Source organism: Lolium rigidum, chromosome 2 (genome assembly GCF_022539505.1).
Source record: "Lolium rigidum isolate FL_2022 chromosome 2, APGP_CSIRO_Lrig_0.1, whole genome shotgun sequence".
Classification (NCBI taxonomy): Eukaryota; Viridiplantae; Streptophyta; class Magnoliopsida; order Poales; family Poaceae; genus Lolium; species Lolium rigidum.
Window position 1 is genome coordinate 90,841,746 of NC_061509.1, and position 18,246 is coordinate 90,859,991.

Consider the following 18,246-nt stretch of genomic DNA (forward strand, 5'->3'; position numbering starts at 1 on the left):
CAACAAACCAATCTAGGCGCATCGCCTCCCCTTGTTTCGAGGGTTTCTCCCGGGTAAGCAACATGCTGCCTAGATCGCATCTTGCGATCTAGGCAGTATTAGTTTATTCGTTGTTGGTGTTGCTCGTGCTGAAGCCTTTTTGATGGCGAGCAACACCCTTATCGTGGATGTTTTGGGGTTAACGTCGATACTTTCATGATATGTTTGCTTAGCTACGCTACCCCTCAATATCTAGCTGCCCTTACACCTATCTTAGGTGTAAGGGCAGCGTCTTGCTTGTTCTTTGTTTAGTAGATGCGATCTGTTATAGTTGTTCCTTGTACTTCAAGGATTGGTTTGATATCCGCATGGTTAGGCCTTGCAAACGGGTTGAACGATCCGGTAGTGCGTAAGGTATGGTTTATTAAGTCCTAGAGGGATTGTTCCGGGGATCAACTTCATGTTGGTTTTTAGGCCTCTTTAGGGCTGGTTTTCCATCATCTTACGTATCTGCTAGGCTCAACTACGCGTAGGATGTTTCGGTTATGCAGTGAAAACCCTAGGATATCGTAGATTGGTTTAACTTTATATTGATAAAGCAGGATCCCCATGTCATCGTAAATCCAACGTGAACCATGGGGCAATCGGCTCTTTGAGCCGATCCACAGAGCAACCTAAGAGCCGATCGGGGCTCGTATTTAATGTTTACGTGTTTGCCATGCAGGAAACTAATCGAAGCAATCCATCACCTTCCTGACCAGGTATAGGTCAGGTGGCACGCCCTTGCATCAGCCGGGATGTGTGCCGGAGCATTGCGGGCCGTTGCCCGAGGGACCAGGATCCACCAGCAGTCCTGGGAGCCTCCCGGCTCTCCGTGTTGCCCGTCGCTGCTCGCCGGTGGGTTTTGGTAGGCAACAGTAATTCATGGATTGTTTCGTGAAGTATAACTACCCCTTCCAAAATATTTCTACCTGGCATAAAAGCTGATTGAGTTGACTTTATAACTCTTGGCGCAATCCTCGAGATGCGGTTCGTACCAACTTTAGTAAATATCTTAAAACACACATTTAACAAACAAATAGGCCTATATTGTGTAATAATGTGATAACACCAAAATTTAGTTTATAAAGAGGCGAATCTGGTAAACTGTGAAAACAAAGCCATTAGATCATCTTTTATTACTTCCCAATTTTTTTGATAAAACTCAGCTGGAAAGCCATCTGGTCCAGGAGCTTTATTCAGTTCCATCTTAGAAATTGCCTCAAAAACCTCCTCTTCCGTAAAAGGGGCCGTCAAGATCTCATTCTCTATTGATGAAATCTGCTTAATATCATGAATCTCCTCTTCAACTAAAGAGATATTGGTTGGTGCCGGTGCCCCAAACAATTTCTTATAAAATTCAGTAATATAAACCTTCAAATTATCTTCCCCAACAATAGTTCCCTCTTGTTGCTCTAATTGGAAAATTTTCTTTTTTCGGTGCTTACCATTCGCTATTAAGTGGAAATACCTCGTATTATTCCCCCTTTCCTGAATATGCTTAACTTTCGCTCTTTGGGTCCATTTAGACTCATCTTCTCTTCGTAATTTGTTCAAACTATCATTTGCCTTTTTAAATTCCTCCCTTTCATTTGAAGTCAGCATAATTCCTCCCTTTCTTTTTTTTAACTTGTTTGCAACTGAACCTATAGATTCTCAAAACACATTCAGAAATATATGCGTGAACGTACTGTACAAAGTATGGGCCAAGAATATGGCATCTCCAGCCTGATGTGTAAGCCACTAAAGGAAAATCGACGTGCGCCGACGGTCAAGATTCTACGCTGACGGGCCGTCGATGTAGGTCTCCAGGAGGGGAGGGGAGCCGTGTGGCCGTCGGCGTAGATGGACCTACACCGGCGGCAGCTGTTGGCCTAGATAGTTCCGTTGGCGTTGGTTGAGGCCCCTGAGGGTGGCCGTTGGTGTACAACAGACCGTCGGCGTAGTTCTGACAGGTGGGCTATCCCAACATCCATCCTGCTGGACTATCAGACAGCGTCGGGTCGACAACTATGCCGACGATCGTTTTGTAAGTACAACTATTTTTTTTGAATGACTAGATCAAATCCTCCAACCTTCGGACCTTAGCAGCAGCTCCCCACTGCCCAACGCCCACCCACCCCAGCACAACCCACCCCATCGCCATCTCGCCCCTGCCCTTCGGCGCGTGGATGAGGGATTATATCCAGCGACGTTGCAATGCGCTCACGCTGGAGCGGCAGGCGGAACCTGATTGGGCTGCGGCAACACGCTATGGCAATGCCGAATGTGACGTCGAGGTTGAGGCCTACCACAGTCATTACGACGGTCCGTATAACCGCCTTGAGTGCCATGAGTGGTGGAATGGCCGTGATGATGTGGGCGCCGTGCTAGCCCCCTATATGTATGTGCCATCTCAACCCCACCTGGCTCGATGCCGTCGTGGCCAAACCCTTAATCAATTCCAATGAGGTCACAGATGAATCAATCCCATGACGTACAACTAAATCGGTTAAGCATGCCCCTTTGTCTCTCGTGCTAGGAGGTGAAGGCGACAACCTCTCCCGTCCCAAATCTTTGCCAGTGTGAGGGCTGGTCTCCTCTCTCTCTCTCTCTCTCTCTCTCTCTCTCTCTCTCTCTCTCTCTCTCTCTCTCTCTCTCTCTCTCTCTCTCTCTCTTTGCTTGCCGCTCCGACGGCGGGAGGGAATGATGAACTTCCTCCTCTATTCTGATCTAGTTTTTAGGGTTAGGGTTTACCGGTGTGGGGGTAGAGTTGAGGCGGAGTATGTGCTATCGTGCGTCGTTGGGGTGGTGGGAGTGGCAGCCGAAAGATTAAATCCGCCTCAACTCTACCCCCACACCGGCACTGACCTTCACGGAGGCGTCTCAGAGTTGATGGCATCATGTACTTGTCGACCTTTCAGATCGGCAGCTTGGTCTTCTCGCCTTTGTTCAGACCTGGCGAGATATGTTTCTTGGTGCGTCGCTAGTGTTCATCATTATCCACGACGACGTTCGGGGCCAGGGCAAGGTGGATTTTCAGGAGCGAGGATGTCGGTCCGGAGGTGGTGGATTTTTCATTATTCCTCGTCGTCGATGGGATGTAACGATCATTGTCCAAGTAAGCACGTGAACATCCCTCCGTCGATGTGCCACAATGACATGTGCCTCGCTGATTTCAGCGGGTTCGTTCATCGACTCGTAAATCTTCATTTGTGATGGTGCTCTTTTGGATCTGGCAATGTTGGGGACACGGCATCTCTTTCAATGCACATCTAGGCAGCGTTGAAGTTTGGCGACGGCCACTGGCTTTGGTGAGTGCAGAAAAGTCTAGAGATTGTTTCATGGAAAATTTTCACCTATTTGTCCCGTTTTTTCTCTTAGTTTCCATGTTTCTAACTTATTTGCCTATTAGTAAAATATATGATTGCTCTAAAAAAAAGTCCAATAAGATTACGGGCGTCCGCATTTTATTTTTGCACTCCACCACGGCCATGGATTGATCAGGGCTGCCGTACGTAGGGGAGAGAGATGATGTTGGGGAACAACACTCATAAATTGCAAACCAGCTAGTATGTAAAACCAATCAAGAGCACACTTAGTGGTAATGATTTCTAATGACGCGCTAAATTAAATGGACAAAGAGTCAGAATAAATTTGTAAATAGTTTAAACTTTTACTTAAATACCTTTCCATCTCCATATGTAAGTGTAAATGTAGCTTTTCGCACAAAAATGTGTAAATATAGCAGCATAGGATAAATCTTGATGGATAAAAAAATGTTTGCATAGATCTCATACGAATGAGAATTAGCTCGTTGGAACAAGATGAGTAAAAATTCAGTTGCAACCGTAGTTCAACTGACCAACATGAATCTCCGCGTAATCTCCAACATGTAAGAAGTTGTTTGAGAGCTAAACTAATTCTCATTCGAATAAGAATTAGCAAAAACCTAGCTTATAGCTCGATCAAATATAAAACTATTACACCTGATTTGCAACTAGAATCTGTCAAACCGCAAATGGATTGCAACTAAGAAAAAATAATTAATCATGACAGTTGAGTTTGGTTCGTGATTCGTATTAACTGAAAGTTGCAAGTGGGTTATAACTGACCTAGTCGCTCCCTATCTTTACTATTAAATTGAAATAGGTGGTTGTCTGGTGTCACAAACGGGCCAAACGTGTTATTTCTAGATCCAAGAGTTTCCATGGTTTGGTCCTATGTTTTCGTCCGTAGTTGTTCCGTTGCTTTTCGTCTTCGTCCGTCGGTCTATGTGCCACGTATATCATAAGTTTGTCCGTTGCGGCGGATTTGCGGAGGGGACCTAGTAAATAAATATAACCCGCAACTCTAACACCAATAACAGATCGTTAGTATCTGTTCTTCCGGAAAGTGTCTTTGGCTCCTGGGCACTAGTGATTCTGCTGTTTAAAAAACCATATATATTAGTTTTTAAAAAATCTGAAAAAACTGGATATAGTAATTGACATAACCAGTAACTTTATGTGAAATTCTTTATATTGTAGGCTACACGAAAAAATAAAATCTTTTAAAATTTGGAGATTTGAAATATGATTACCCATATCCATATCTTTGTCATTTTTGTGTAGTCTAGAATACAAAATATTTAAAATTGAAATTTTACACGTTTGTGGGATAAATTATTGGCTACAACATGGGTTTTTTTTTCTATTTTTAAAAAATCACAAATATGATTTTGAAAAAAAACAGTGCCCAGGAGCAAAAAATCTCCGTCCCTATTCTTCCTCCTTCTTGAAAATGACTTCTCTTTACTCAATGAGGAACACGGAAAATGTACGAAGTAAAGTTCATTGGCTTCTCCTTAGGATGGCCATAGTTCTAGTATCTAAGGTAGTATCATGCACCTTAGGCCCACAAAAATGATGATGTGTCATCTAATTAATGAGGAGAGACAAGATTAAAGTAACATAGGTGGATACTGTATCATAACGCAAATTACGAGAAAAGCTAATGCTAAATAGATCTTGTACACACATTTTGTATTGGGATTCTACAAAACAATAATTTTAGATGATTATGATAGTACTCTATAATACCACACACTATAGTGATAGTATCATAGACAAGTATCATATGCATGATAGTACAATATGATACTATGCACTATAACCAGCCGTACAGTACACTTGCGGTCGAGCTTGCTAGCACGTGGCAAGCCCAGAGTGACCCCAATTATTTGAATCTTCATTTGCTTTGGATTAGCAGGGACACTTGTTGCCAAAAGAAGCGCGCTTCGTATGATCCACGTAGGATGCACAAGCAGCGTCCCGCGCACCTAATTTTATCTGCATGCATGTAAAAGGTCTGGGCCATGAACTCATGCTAAAGGTTCAGACCAGAGCTTTTCCAGATAACACATAGGAGCCAATCACTCCCTCTGTAAGTTGTTCGATATCTACCCTTCCAATTACGTTCTTGTAAAGTTGCCCTCCCTCCTTTTTTGTTGTTTAGGAAACTCTTCTTGAAGACACAATTTACCACACCATAATAGTTTGAATCAGAATTCTATAAACACGTATCAGATTTTAACCTGTGTAAGCATCAAAGTCCCTCCGCCCCCAACCCAACCCAACCCTCCGCCCAAGTTAGAACTCAACCCAACCCTCCGCCCCCAACCCTAACCCTCCCGCACCCCGCCCTCCGCTGCCGCCGCCGCCGGTAGCGCCGCCGGGGGCAAAGTCCCTCGGGGCGTGGCGGCGGCGGGGGCCCTTCCACGTCGCCGCGTGCAGATCGGCGGCCGGATCCCCACCTCCTCGATGCTTGGCGGAGCAGACGCGCGTGGGATGGGCGACGGCGGCGGCGGCCCTCCTCCCGTCGGCTGTCCCCTGGCGGACCGGTCGGTGCGGGTGGGATGGGCGGCGCTGCGGTCTCCCTCTTCTCGTCGGCTTCCCGCGGCACTCCGGCAGGGGTTGGTGGTGGGCGGCGGCCGCACCCTCGGTCTGCGCCATGCCATCCACCATCGCCTCTCGTTGGTGCGTGGAGGCGATCTCGGGCATCTTCCGCGACACGAGGGCGCCCGGGGCAGCAGCCTTGGGTTTGACGGAGGAGGTGGCCTCTTCTTCGCCGGAGAGGGTCGGCCTGCGGTTGGTGGTGGTGGATTTTTGATCTATCATCGCCGGCCGGCGGTGAGATGGAGGTGCATGGAAGCCGGCGATGGTGTCGCCGGTGGAGGGTTGGGTTGGCCAGCCCGGGATGGTCGCCGACGTGGGGGCCCGGCCTGAATAAAGGCGGCGGTCCTAGGGCCTCTCTTGCGTGAAGAGGAGGACCTACGGAGGCCTGGACTCATGATCCGGCCGGAGGGTTGAGTTCCGGAAGGCTCCGCCGGCGAATGTAACGGTGCTTTGCCCGGAGTTTGCTGGATCGGAGGTATTCGGTTGTGCGCACCCATGCGTTTATTCCGACCGTTTGGTTACGGAGGGAGCGACGCGAAGCTCTTTTTCCGTGTTGACATCAAGTGACTATGGATCCATGATGAAAGTCGGAAGAAGAGAATTTCATGAAGGCCGGAGGGGAGGACTAGCTAAGGGAGGTTCAAGTCTCCGCGCTGTTGAGGGGCTTGCTTGGTGTCCGGGCTTCACAACAGCGGTATGAAAGTGGGGGCGACAACACATGTGAAGCGCAGAGTCCTACCTTTCAGGGTGAAAATCCAAGGTCTGGCCTTAACTGGTTGTGCCTGGCAGTAACCTTGGTGGAGACATTGTTTTGAGAGTGGGGACTATCTTCAGGGTGAAAACCTAAGATCTTTGATCGGGCGACGACGGTGTTGGAGCACTGTTCCCTTCTTGGAGGCGTCGTTTTTTGGAGAGTCTGCAATTCAGGTGTTTTCATGGTGGTGGATGTATTGTTGTTGTTAGGTCCGTGATACTGTAGCGGGACTTTTGTTTCTTAGTTTTCTTTTCGTTTTTTTGGCTGTGTGCATCCGTAGTGCCATTAGGGTGGTGCGTTGTTGCAGAGGCTGGGTGTAATTGGTATCTCTCGATATTAATATATTCCCTTTATCGAAAAAAGCATCAAAGTCCAGTTTAAACCAGATTTAAGCACCCATATATGTATTTAAACCACAAATATAGAATTAATTGTATCCTCGCCATGAAATGTCACACCACATAACCTAACAGGTTGGCCTCGATCGTAAAATTTGCATTTCGTCGCAAGAGCAAGATCTTTTATGTTGGTCAAGCAAAGGAGGTGCAAAACTGGTATAAACAACTTTTAAGTTGTGAGACTAGGACGTCCCATTAATCCTTTTTCTAGTTATGGGGATCCCTATTCATTTTTAAGTTGTGAGACTAGGACGTCCCATCAATCCTTTTTCTAGTTATGGGGGTCCCTATTCATTATGTCAAGTTCCGAAATAAAGGGTGTAAGCGGGGTGGAAGACTTGGCTGTGAAAAAAAGGTAGTTAGAAAGACAAGTCACTAGTACAGAGTGATACATCAAATAAGGGTGAAAAGTTTCATTGGCCATGATTTTGGGGTCGATTCGATCACCCCATTCCTATCAAAGGTAGCAAAACATATCCTTTTCGTAGCAAATTGTTTTTCGCTATGAACAAGGCGAACTAAAATCGCCAATGTAGTTGGCTTGCCACATCGACGACGAGATGAAGACTAGACTGAGCCCTTCGTCTTACAACTTGTTATATCGTCAACAACTCCTCCTTCTTCCACTTCATCCTAAAGGACATAAAAATATGCTATAAAGAAACAAATGTTTCTACAAATGGATAAGTAATACACAATTAACCAATGCAAATATAATTCAATCTAGAAGGACAAGTAGGACATGATTAGTCTAACTAGAGCCAATGTTCAGTAATCTAAACATAGCACGTATCAACAAAAAAAAAAGGATAAATATGTCCTACCTGTACCCATGTCTAATATACTACCATAGAAGGTATATACGATACTTTATCGGTTTTAATGTATCCCTACAATGTATCTAAGATAATTCAAACCAAGTTTGGTGAAAAAAAAGCATGCCAACACGTAGTGTGCAATATATATCTGAAATACATGCATATTTATATGTAAAAAATGAGTATACGTAAAAAAAATACATACTACCTAAAAAGTAGTATATGTACTACCAAATTAGTCTTATATACTCCATACTACACTAGTACAAACTCGCTGCTTAGAGACGGCCCATCGAGTCGGTTTACCATGAAAGTGAAACAAAACAACTCTGCTTAAAAACCTCAGACGGTTGAGAAAAACAACTTCTTAGTTGTGAGACTGGAACATTCCGTTGTTCCATTTCCTGTGTATGGGGATCTAAATTCATAATCTCAAGGTTCAAAATAAAGGCTGAAAGCTGGGTGGTAGACAGGTTAAGATTCAACTTGGTAGATGGAAAGACACGTCACTTGTTTAGAGCGACACATCGGATACATGCGAAAGGCTCATTGGCCACACGGTTTTTGTGGTCCTTCCGAAGGACTCCTTCGCCATGCATTCCTGTCACTAGTGCAATGGTAGAAAAATGCATTTGTTTCCTTAGCGACGTACATAAATAGTGATAAACCAGAAACCATTTTTGATGTAATTTATAAAAATTAAAAAATGGCCGGGGTGCTGCTTCACTTCTTTGACGGTGGAGAGCAGGCCGTGTTCCTTCATCTTCTAACTCATTGCATTGTGACCGGCTCCTCCTTCTTCCATGTCTTTCTAAAGGACAAAAACATGCATAATAAAGCAACAAATTTTCTTGAAATGCCCAAGTAAACATGATTAACCGAAGTAAGTACCACAATATACAAATTAGAAGGACATGAAGAACACAATCAATCTAACAAAGCATGTAATCAATAACCTATACATATGGAATCATCAATAATATAGATATAATCAAGATCATAATCTCCATGAAGGTTATCTAAACAGAGCATATGATCAATCCATACATATACGAAACCATGCAAAGTATAACCAACCGAATTCGTATACTATGAGGACCAATAAATAAATAAAAATAGTAGCTGCAACATTTAACAATAGAATAAATCTAAAAATAATAGTAACTAGTAGCTGCAAGATTTAACCCTAGATTTAAAAACAGAAGAATTAAAAAGAAGCTAGACAAGATTTAACCCAAGATTGAAACTACTGCTAGATTAACCAAACCACACTCCAGATGAATCAAACATTCAAATCATATTACTTAACGAATTAATAGCTTTTAAATTTATTGTATACCACACTCATGCCCGCAAATGAAGAAACTCTATTTTCTTAGGGCTTAAGGATACGACGGCAACGGCGTAAAAAGGACAAAGAACGCTAGAATTGAGATCGAGTCGTTCTGAAGACCCCTGTTACACGCGTGTGGTCACATGGTAAAGCTCCAAAAGGTGAGAACTTGCGGGAGCATGGGTTTCGATCAAGCGTGTGGAAGCCTGGAAGGCCACACACACAAAATAAGATTAAAACTTGTGTAGGAAAAGACAGTAGCACTTCCCTGAAAGGGACCTTCTTAATTAGGAATTAAAAGTAGCGTTGTCGCTTGATCTAATGAAGGCTCCAAAATTGCATGATTGATCGTCGTTGATACATATCCGTCGCTTTCCGGCACTGGAGAAGATCTATGGCCATAATACACCCTCTCTTTTGCATCATTTTATTTCATAATATTAGCACAACGTAGATTTATCATTTAATAATAGTAGATATCATTTAATCCATTTGTCCCTGCTACCATACTAACTAAAGTTGCATCGGGGTCACTGGGTCTTGTCTTCTCCTCGTTTCGTCTTCATCTTCAGATAACGTTCTACCAAGTGCCAAGTCATTTCAGATAAGTTCTGGCTCTAGTACGGCCCATCTTTGAGCTGATCCCTAAATTATTTATTACTACTTTGAGAATTGGCCCCTGAATTATTGCTTGGATACATATTTTGGAATATCATACCATCACTGCAATTATTCCAGGGAGAATGGAGATGAATGAAGCTGCCTCTGTTGTCTTTTATTTTCCCCAAGTGGTGCTCGATCTGTTGCACAAGTGGTGCAGTCAGTGATGGATGGGAATAAGCCTTTACACACAAAACATACGACAGTGCACCCCCATATAATTTCTAACAAATCGCAGTAATGTGTTGCAGATAAATCCTTGTCTAACAACGGGTTGTCTCGCAAAAAAAAAAACAACGGGTTGTCTCGCATTGTGCAGCAGCTGTTGCAAGTGCCATGTCGATTGGGTAACTACTCCCAGCTGAAATCCTTTCTGGTGACTTCCCAACGAAGGGAAATAAACTAAGAAAGGGGATCAACTAAAAGCGACTCTACACTACCAGCTACTAGTAGCAGGCTCGCAGTTAGTTAACTAATTACCAGCTAATGCTCCGTGAGTAGGATTGAAATAGGCTACTATTGTAATCAATCGGTTGCTTTGCGTAACGAGGTACCATAGATTATGCTTACTTACAATGCTTTCAGGTTCGGCGACAAGTAGGCAGGAAATTAAGAATGAAAGCAAGCATTAATATATGCACTAGTGATGATTAATTAGGAAAAAAGATGTTCTTTTGGGGCATATGGATCTTGAGATAACCATACGCTTTAGCTTTTACAGGGAGCTAGGACACACCCAGCTGGAGCCTCTCTAGTGGATAAGCTTGCTAGTTCTGTAGTATTTTCTCGTTGCTTTCTCATAGCTAGTTTAGGACGCTAGTTGGGGAGAAAGAAAGGATGTGTAACTTTGCTATCTACAAGTAGCATCTTGCACGGTAGGATCTCTCCAACTTTTCTTGTTTCAGTGCAATCCAGTTACTTAGTTAGTAATTAGGTCCCGGAGAAAAAAAGTGTTTTGCTAATTGGTGTACGTCTTCAATGTAAGAATCTAGTGACACTTTTCTCAAATGTAGTTGAGGCACGTGTTGCAGTTGAGGCGATACAGTTAACTTTTTGATACGTGATGCAGTTAAGACATGAATTGCAATTGGGATGATACAGTTGACACATGAGATGCAGTTGACGCACAAGATACAGCTGAGATGATACATTCAAGATACAACTTGCAGTTAAAATGATACAGTTGAGACATGAGTTGCAAGCGAGAAACCATTTTCTAATTTTTTTTTTAAGCAACTCATATATTTTCCATTTTCTTTGATATGATTTAGTTTGGGGTGAGGAATGTGTACTGAAGCCGAAACCTTTCTTTAATTAAGGAGTTATCGGAAAAAAAAATCCTAGGACCGAGACTTCACACAAAGCTTGCTTTCAAAGGATTATATTACTCAATATTTTTCCCGTTAAGCTCCAAGCCCTCTTATTTTTTTGGTCTTCTGATGATGATGGCCGCGAGGGGCATGATGGTGCAAAACCCTCGCATTTTGTTCCTTACAAAATTTCCAGGAGACAACCTTTGAAGGATATTAATTGGCCTAAATTGTCTGCAACATGTCATTAAACGCAAACGAAAAAAGGATCACCATCCAAATTCGCATGGTGAAGAGACACATGAAGAGAGACAACGTGGGCTTAGCCCAGTGGTTGGGGTCGCAGTGGCGCACCCTAACGACCAGAGTTCGATCCCTGCCAGAGACGAATTACTCGAATTGTCACGCCAGGTCCCGCTTCTACTATATCAATAGTGTTCTAGTTCCTCCTATTTCAATAAAGAGACACATGAAGATGATTCTTTTGCTTGGTTGCAAAGAGGGCAATTACCACTTTTTTTGGGCCAGACCGAAAAAAGCCAGCTGCTAAAAAACGAGGCTGCCTCCCTATTTCACATTTTTTAGACTACCCAGGCCTAGCCTGGCCATCGAGGCAGCATTTTAAGCCCGAGCCAAGGAATTTTGGATCGGGCTACGCATGGCCAGATATGCACATCCCCGATAATGAAGGCAGGCAAACGACCACATCCTATTTCCTAACCAACTAATGGAAGAATATGAGCATCCCATGTTTTCATAACCATGGCATTCAAGGAAAATGGGGCCCTCAAACTGTGTTTTGTAGGCTGATGAGAGCAGATTAATGGCAATCATTATTGAATTTTATGGATGTTGTCAAAGACTACACCACAGAGGTGGACCTTGGAAACACTCCCCTAAAGGTTGAAAAATTGTTGGATGTGCTCAATTTTGAAGCCATGTTGGATCTTAATTTGATTGATCCCTAAAAAAATCTTAAGCTTCTTCCAGCAAGACCAATTTTCTTAACCCAATGGTTTCTGGTGCTATGTCCTTTTTTCAAAATCGCTGACAACCACCAGTAGGTCCAAAATTCACCCTTCTTGCATTCTCCAACCGTAACCATGGTGGTAGCCAGAAAGATCATTTTCTTGATCATTAGAAGGATTCCTTAGGCCAGCCCAAGATTTTAAGTAGTGCCCCCCATCTAGGCAGACACAAGTTTTGAAAGTGAAAGATATCATGACCATCTAAGCATGTCAGGCGGCAAATCACTCCATTTTAAAAAAAAAAATCCTCCAGAAACCTTGTCACCCCACGCTCGTAAATACGTATGAAGAAGCGTGGATATAACTTTTATGACCTATTTTTGTACATAATTGGAACCGGGGTCACAAATGGCTTGCGAAGTTAGGAATACAAGAGCAAAGACCATACAACGGACCATGGGAACATTCTTCCATCTTCCCGTAGCCAACTTGTCGGCAATCTTATCTTGCAAATACTAGAAATCTATCATTAGTGCATGGCCAAGAGACGACAAGCGGAAGATCAAGGTAATGCACGAGGAAGGTGGATGTAGTGGTCGGGAATGATTTTTGGATGTCTTGTAATCCTAGATCCTCACACCGGTCACCTCACTAAAAGATGCTAGGGTAGACGCTCAGAGTATCCTCTTTGATAATGGCTACAACAACATCTGCATAATCAGCGGGGAGATAAATACGGTCCATCAGAGATCTTCCTCTAAAGGTGTGAAGGAGGCTTGAGTTGTTGCCTTGTTCGGTATCAGGTGAATAGAATCGATGGCCAACACACAGAGGAGGGGCAATAAAGGACACCCTTGAAAGAGGCATCAACAATGCTTTACAAGATCACAAACCATACCAAAGGAGCACTCTAGAGTATGGGGTCGATAGGAGATCCCACAGCTGCCACAAAAGTCATTATTTCTAAGGAGGTACATGTAATATTCACATAACCAAATCAAACGCTATCTTGATGTCGATAATCTCAAATTCAAGCATGGTGTGTTTGATCTAAAATATTTCCAGCAAAAAGGTTTCACAACGCTATATCTTGATGTCGATAATCTCAAATTCAAGCATGGTTTGTTGGATCTATAATATTTCCAGCAAAAAAGGTTTCACACAAACATAACCCTATCATGGATATCTAGCTTCTTAATGCTTGAACCCTCAGCATTGGACACAAGACGTTTCATGAAGGGCGCTTGCCCGAAACCGTTATCTTGGCAACGAATTTGGCAATGGCATGCAAGGGACTTCTTAGCCAGACGACAATGCTCGTCACCATCTTTGCCTTCGTATATGCTTTTATGTGATACAAAAATGAATAGAAATTTACTACTCCACGAAATTTTATTGAAGCCTCGACGCTCAAGGCATAAAAGACAGACTCACAATGTGGCAAACAGATATACCACATTGTGGTTTGCATGGACATTCGACATGAGGACACGTCACGGACAGCGTGGCGGCATATCACGTAGTATACACGTACCACCAGCTCTACCTTACACACTTGACAACCAACGAAACGAAACTCGTCGCAAAAAAAAAAAAGACAACCAACGAAACCAACTAAACCCTGCTGGGCGACCCGTACGTGGCCGCCACGAGCACTGAGGCACACCGAGCCTCTAAATGCCGGCGGCTACCGGCCTTAGGGCGCGCTCGACGCACGACGCGCCGGCGTAGTATTCCGGCGTGGCAGTGACGCTCTTCTGCGCGCGCAGCTGCTCGTAGAACCTCCTGATGAATTCGTCGGCCTTCCTGTCCACCTGCTGCTCGCCCGAGCACGGCGAGTCGGTGACGCGCTGCCTCGCCGGCGGGCTGCCCCCGAACTCGAAGGCGGCGGGCGAACTCCACAGCCCGGGTGACGGCGTCGACAGCGCGTGCGCGTCATCGTCGCCGAAGAGGCTTCCGCCGTCGTTGAGCATCTCAAACACCTTGGCGATGTCGGCCGCGTTGTAGCCGTTGGCGGCTTCGTCTTCACCTTGCCGGCGATTCCGGCCACGGCGCTGGGCGACGCTGGCGGAGAAGGAGGCGTACTCGACCTCGCTGGGCTTCCCGCGGCGGAGGAAGAGGCAGAGGTCCATGGCAACCTTGCGGCCTGAAGGTAGCACGCCGCGGCGCAGCATGTAGAGCACCGCGCGCATCAGGCGCCACAGCCGCCGCGCCGCGCTCTTGGGCTGAGCGGCTGTTTTCGAGGCGACGCCCGTCCCGGTCATTTTGCAAAATTGCTGGTCGAGTAGGTTGTGCTTCGCGGTAATGGTGTAATGCTGATGTTGTCACTCACTCTCGGACTTTGGTGGATAAACAAGGGTATGCCGGCCGGTATTTAAAGGAGTCTCTGTCGTTGCCTGCGTGCCGGTCTCGGTCCAAACGGAGAAGAGGGAGAGGGAAGCAAGGGATGGTGGATTGGACTGGACCTTGCATTATTGGACACCGCCAGCTTCCACGAGCAGATATTGAGCAACAGGGCTCCATATCATCCATGTTTGCCCGCCAAGGAAAAGACAGCAGCGATCACACGATGGACTTTCGGGTTTCAACAACTATAGGCCATTTCTTACTGTCAAGGAAGGAGACCAGTGCAAAAGCTGATTTGTTTTTTTATGGATGTCTGCGCGCGAAAAATGTTGAATATAAATATACTTCATAGCTTTCTTCCATTAGTTGGAACTTCTAGTTGATTTGGCTAGTACAATTATTCTATATAGTATCAGAGTCAGGATGTCTCCAATTCGAGATCCTGCTTACGCAGTACTAAAAACAAAGAAAAAAGATCATGCGGCCTACATCGAACCCACGCTAAGGACTAAAATAACCTAGACTTGAGAAAAAGTGTTCAATACAAATATACTGCATTAGCCTCTTCAATCAGTTCGAACTTTTGTTTGAATTAGCTAGTGCAACAATCTGATAAAAAATACTCAAGGATGCATGAATCATAGTGCATTGGCTGAGTATGCCAATAGTTGAGTCGACGACGGCTCAACGCACGAACATCAAAGATGTCATGAAGGTCCGGCATCAAACATGTTGTCGTATCCCGTAAGTGTTAAAATATGTGAAATCCGTATTGTTGGTTAATATATCAACCAACATCTTTTGGTTGAATGTTGCCGCCAGCAGCAGAACCTAAACAAAGTAGCAATGGGCTTGTGTGTTGCTATGGTAGCGCATACTATTGGTTGACATATTACTTCAATCATGTTCGAATAATTCCAATTCAAGTTCTGATAATACCAGTGTCAACTCACTTGCCCCAAAGTAGAAACCCCATGCAACTTCTTGAAGAAAACTGGTATTTCCATATATTCATTTTGACAGCGCTCAAAGACTGAACATCACGAGTAAAACCAAATCCTCTACAGCGGGCATACAACGAAAGAAAGAAACAACCCAAGGAGAAAACGTGCATAACCATCGTAGGAAAGCAACAAGTGTTTTTATCCACTCAGAGCTAGCACGTGGCAAGCCCAGGATAACCCCAATTATTGCTTATCTCAAGGTTATCTCAACTTGCTTTGGATTGGCTAGGGACACCTGTTTTGCCGAAAGAAGAGCGCTCCGTATGATCCACGTCGGATGCACAAGCAAGCAAGGTCCAGGCACACCCAAGTTAATCTACACGTAAGAGGCCGGCGCAACAAACCCATGTGCAAAAAGTTTCTAAACATAAGTGCACTTCTCGTTAACTTCTTTCTTCATATCCAGTTTCAATGTAACTGTTAGTTTTATACTAGGTGGAATTGCCTCAAATTAACTTTGTTTTAGAAAATCATTCGGCCATTTTTAGGACAACATTGTTTGATCATTTTTTTTCCCTTGAGTTCATTTCAATTTGGACCACCTAATTATCACAAGTTGAGAATTTGGATCACTACCGGGTTCATGAATAATTGGTACCGACTGGCTGGCTACAACTGACCATACAAATCAGCAGGTGGCCAATAGTGAGCAAGCGGGCTAACCCTGCCGCTGGCTAGACTGCAAACCAGCCACCAGAAGATAACCAATGTGCAGAAGTCAACCACTAGTACATTATAAGTCTTTACACACGGATGAAATAGACCGTCGCACGGGTTACCCAACTGTTACTATGTAAGGTGGACGATGGGCGTCCATAAAGCACACGATTAAATAAACCATGTGCGACGGGTCTTTTCCGCAGATGCGACAGAGTCTCTTTTCACACGCATTTTGAAATTGTTTGCTATACCAAGATCCATCACAAACGAGTAATGTTGAACCATCTGTATGTGTTCGACTTAGGTGGCACACGTTTGTTTCAATCAGCTGTATGCTTTCCGCAAGCATCGCAGACGTTTTATCAATGAAACAAGTAAGACCCCCAGGCTGTAACTAGTAACACGTAACTCAATATTGAATGCAAATACATTAACAAAACTCAATTCGATTTCATTTTATATTTCGTACACCACATACACATATGTATTTCGACATAGATTTAATTGCTAGCTATACAAATGAGAGAGCTATAGAATAATTCTTGGTTTCGGCGTTGTCTCCATCACAGTTTCGTTTTGTTGCCAATGATTCACCTGCACCCCGCATCTGCTACCACTTAGGGTGACTTCTTTTGGGCTTCTACCCCAGCTTCTACGTCCCAAACCGCTGAAGCCCAAAAGATCAGCCCAGTTTCCACCCGGCTTCCTCCCACCGTGAAGCCCACTTCCTTCACATAGCGAGAAACTGGTCCTCGGCAGTTTCCCGAGCTTCTCCGTGAATCGGTACACCCAACGCGTTCCCCATCTCCCGCAATCGTCCCGCTCCCGCACCCCAAGCCGCGGCCACTCCAGGGCCGGTGACCCGCCGCCGTCAGCTCCGGAAGAGAAGGGGCGCGGCCGCCCCTCCTCCCCCACGCGCCCCTCCTGTGCTCGCCTTGCGTCGCCGCCCGTGCTTCCGCATCAAGGACGACGCCCGCCCCTGCATCCACCGCCGACGAGCTCTCCGCTCCGGCCCGGCAGGGCAGCAGCGCCGCCACCCCACTCCCCGCCCGCACATCCCTCCTTGACTTGCCCTGCATCCGCAGTAAGGACGCCACCCGCCTCTGCATCCGTCGCCGACGAGCTCGAGCTCCGCCCCCGCCGGCCCAAAATTCGACCTCGTCCTCCTACAGCTGACCTCGCTGTCCTCACCGCCGCCGACCCCGCATCCCTGAGTTCTCGCCCCACATCTCCACCAGTAGCAAGGACGGCACCCACCTCTCCAATGTTTACTTGTATTTTCATTGATACTCTGTTAGTATATTTGTTCCAGATGTTCTCTGATTGTGAATTGTTGCTCTACTAGGACGGCACCCAACTCAGAAGCCGGCTTATGCATAAGCAGAAGCCCAAAAGAAGTCACCCTTATACTTGCTGTGCCTCTGGTTGATGTCGTAAGAAGCCTCTATGCGTGCGTTTTCACTGGCCCTAATCTGGAAGCAGTTTCTGCTTTGCCAAGTGCATGTCACAAGAAAGGAAAACTGCACAAAAGAAAATCATTGGATTTAGAACATAAACACAGACAATTTAAATTAAATAAATACAAGTTTAAATGATTTGTGATCTTACTCGTGAATGATGGTGAAGAGCCGAGGCTGTCAAATTATTATGCAGTGTCAAAAAAAAAAATCATCCCTATCATAAGATGGTAGCTAACTTTAAATACATGAAATATATAGAAAAACTTGTAATGTATATATCTTGCTAGCTTACACAATATAGCATATAGATCTGACAATAATATAATGTAACATATAGCTCTAATAATAATATTTTTTAATACCAATCTAACTTACACATCAGATCCTAACATTTAGATCTAACACACAAATTATGTCATTTAACATACCATATAGATCAAGTTAGCTTACACATCAGATCCGAACACACCTAGCCATAACAACATTATACGAATCTGGCTTTGCTAAGTTAGCTAATGAATATAAAAATAGACTAACACAATATTTTAATAGATACGGCCTTGCTAACGGTGCTTATAGAGCAGGTGCATATTACATTAATG

General features: G+C 44.6%; 1 protein-coding gene across 1 annotated transcript; it reads right to left on the reverse strand.

The window, feature by feature from the left end:
* Nucleotides 1-13,847: 13,847 nt before the first annotated feature.
* LOC124689961 lies at nucleotides 13,848-14,438 on the reverse strand. The gene has a single exon (XM_047223410.1). It carries the CDS (start codon nucleotides 14,436-14,438, stop codon nucleotides 13,848-13,850), a length of 591 nt encoding a protein of 196 aa, XP_047079366.1.
* Between the last annotated feature and the right edge of the window lie 3,808 nt (nucleotides 14,439-18,246).

Excerpts from the sequence above, each read along its gene's own strand:
- LOC124689961 (XM_047223410.1), bottom strand. The coding sequence starts at position 14,438 with ATGACCGGGACGGGCGTCGCCTCGAAAACAGCCGCTCAGCCCAAGAGC.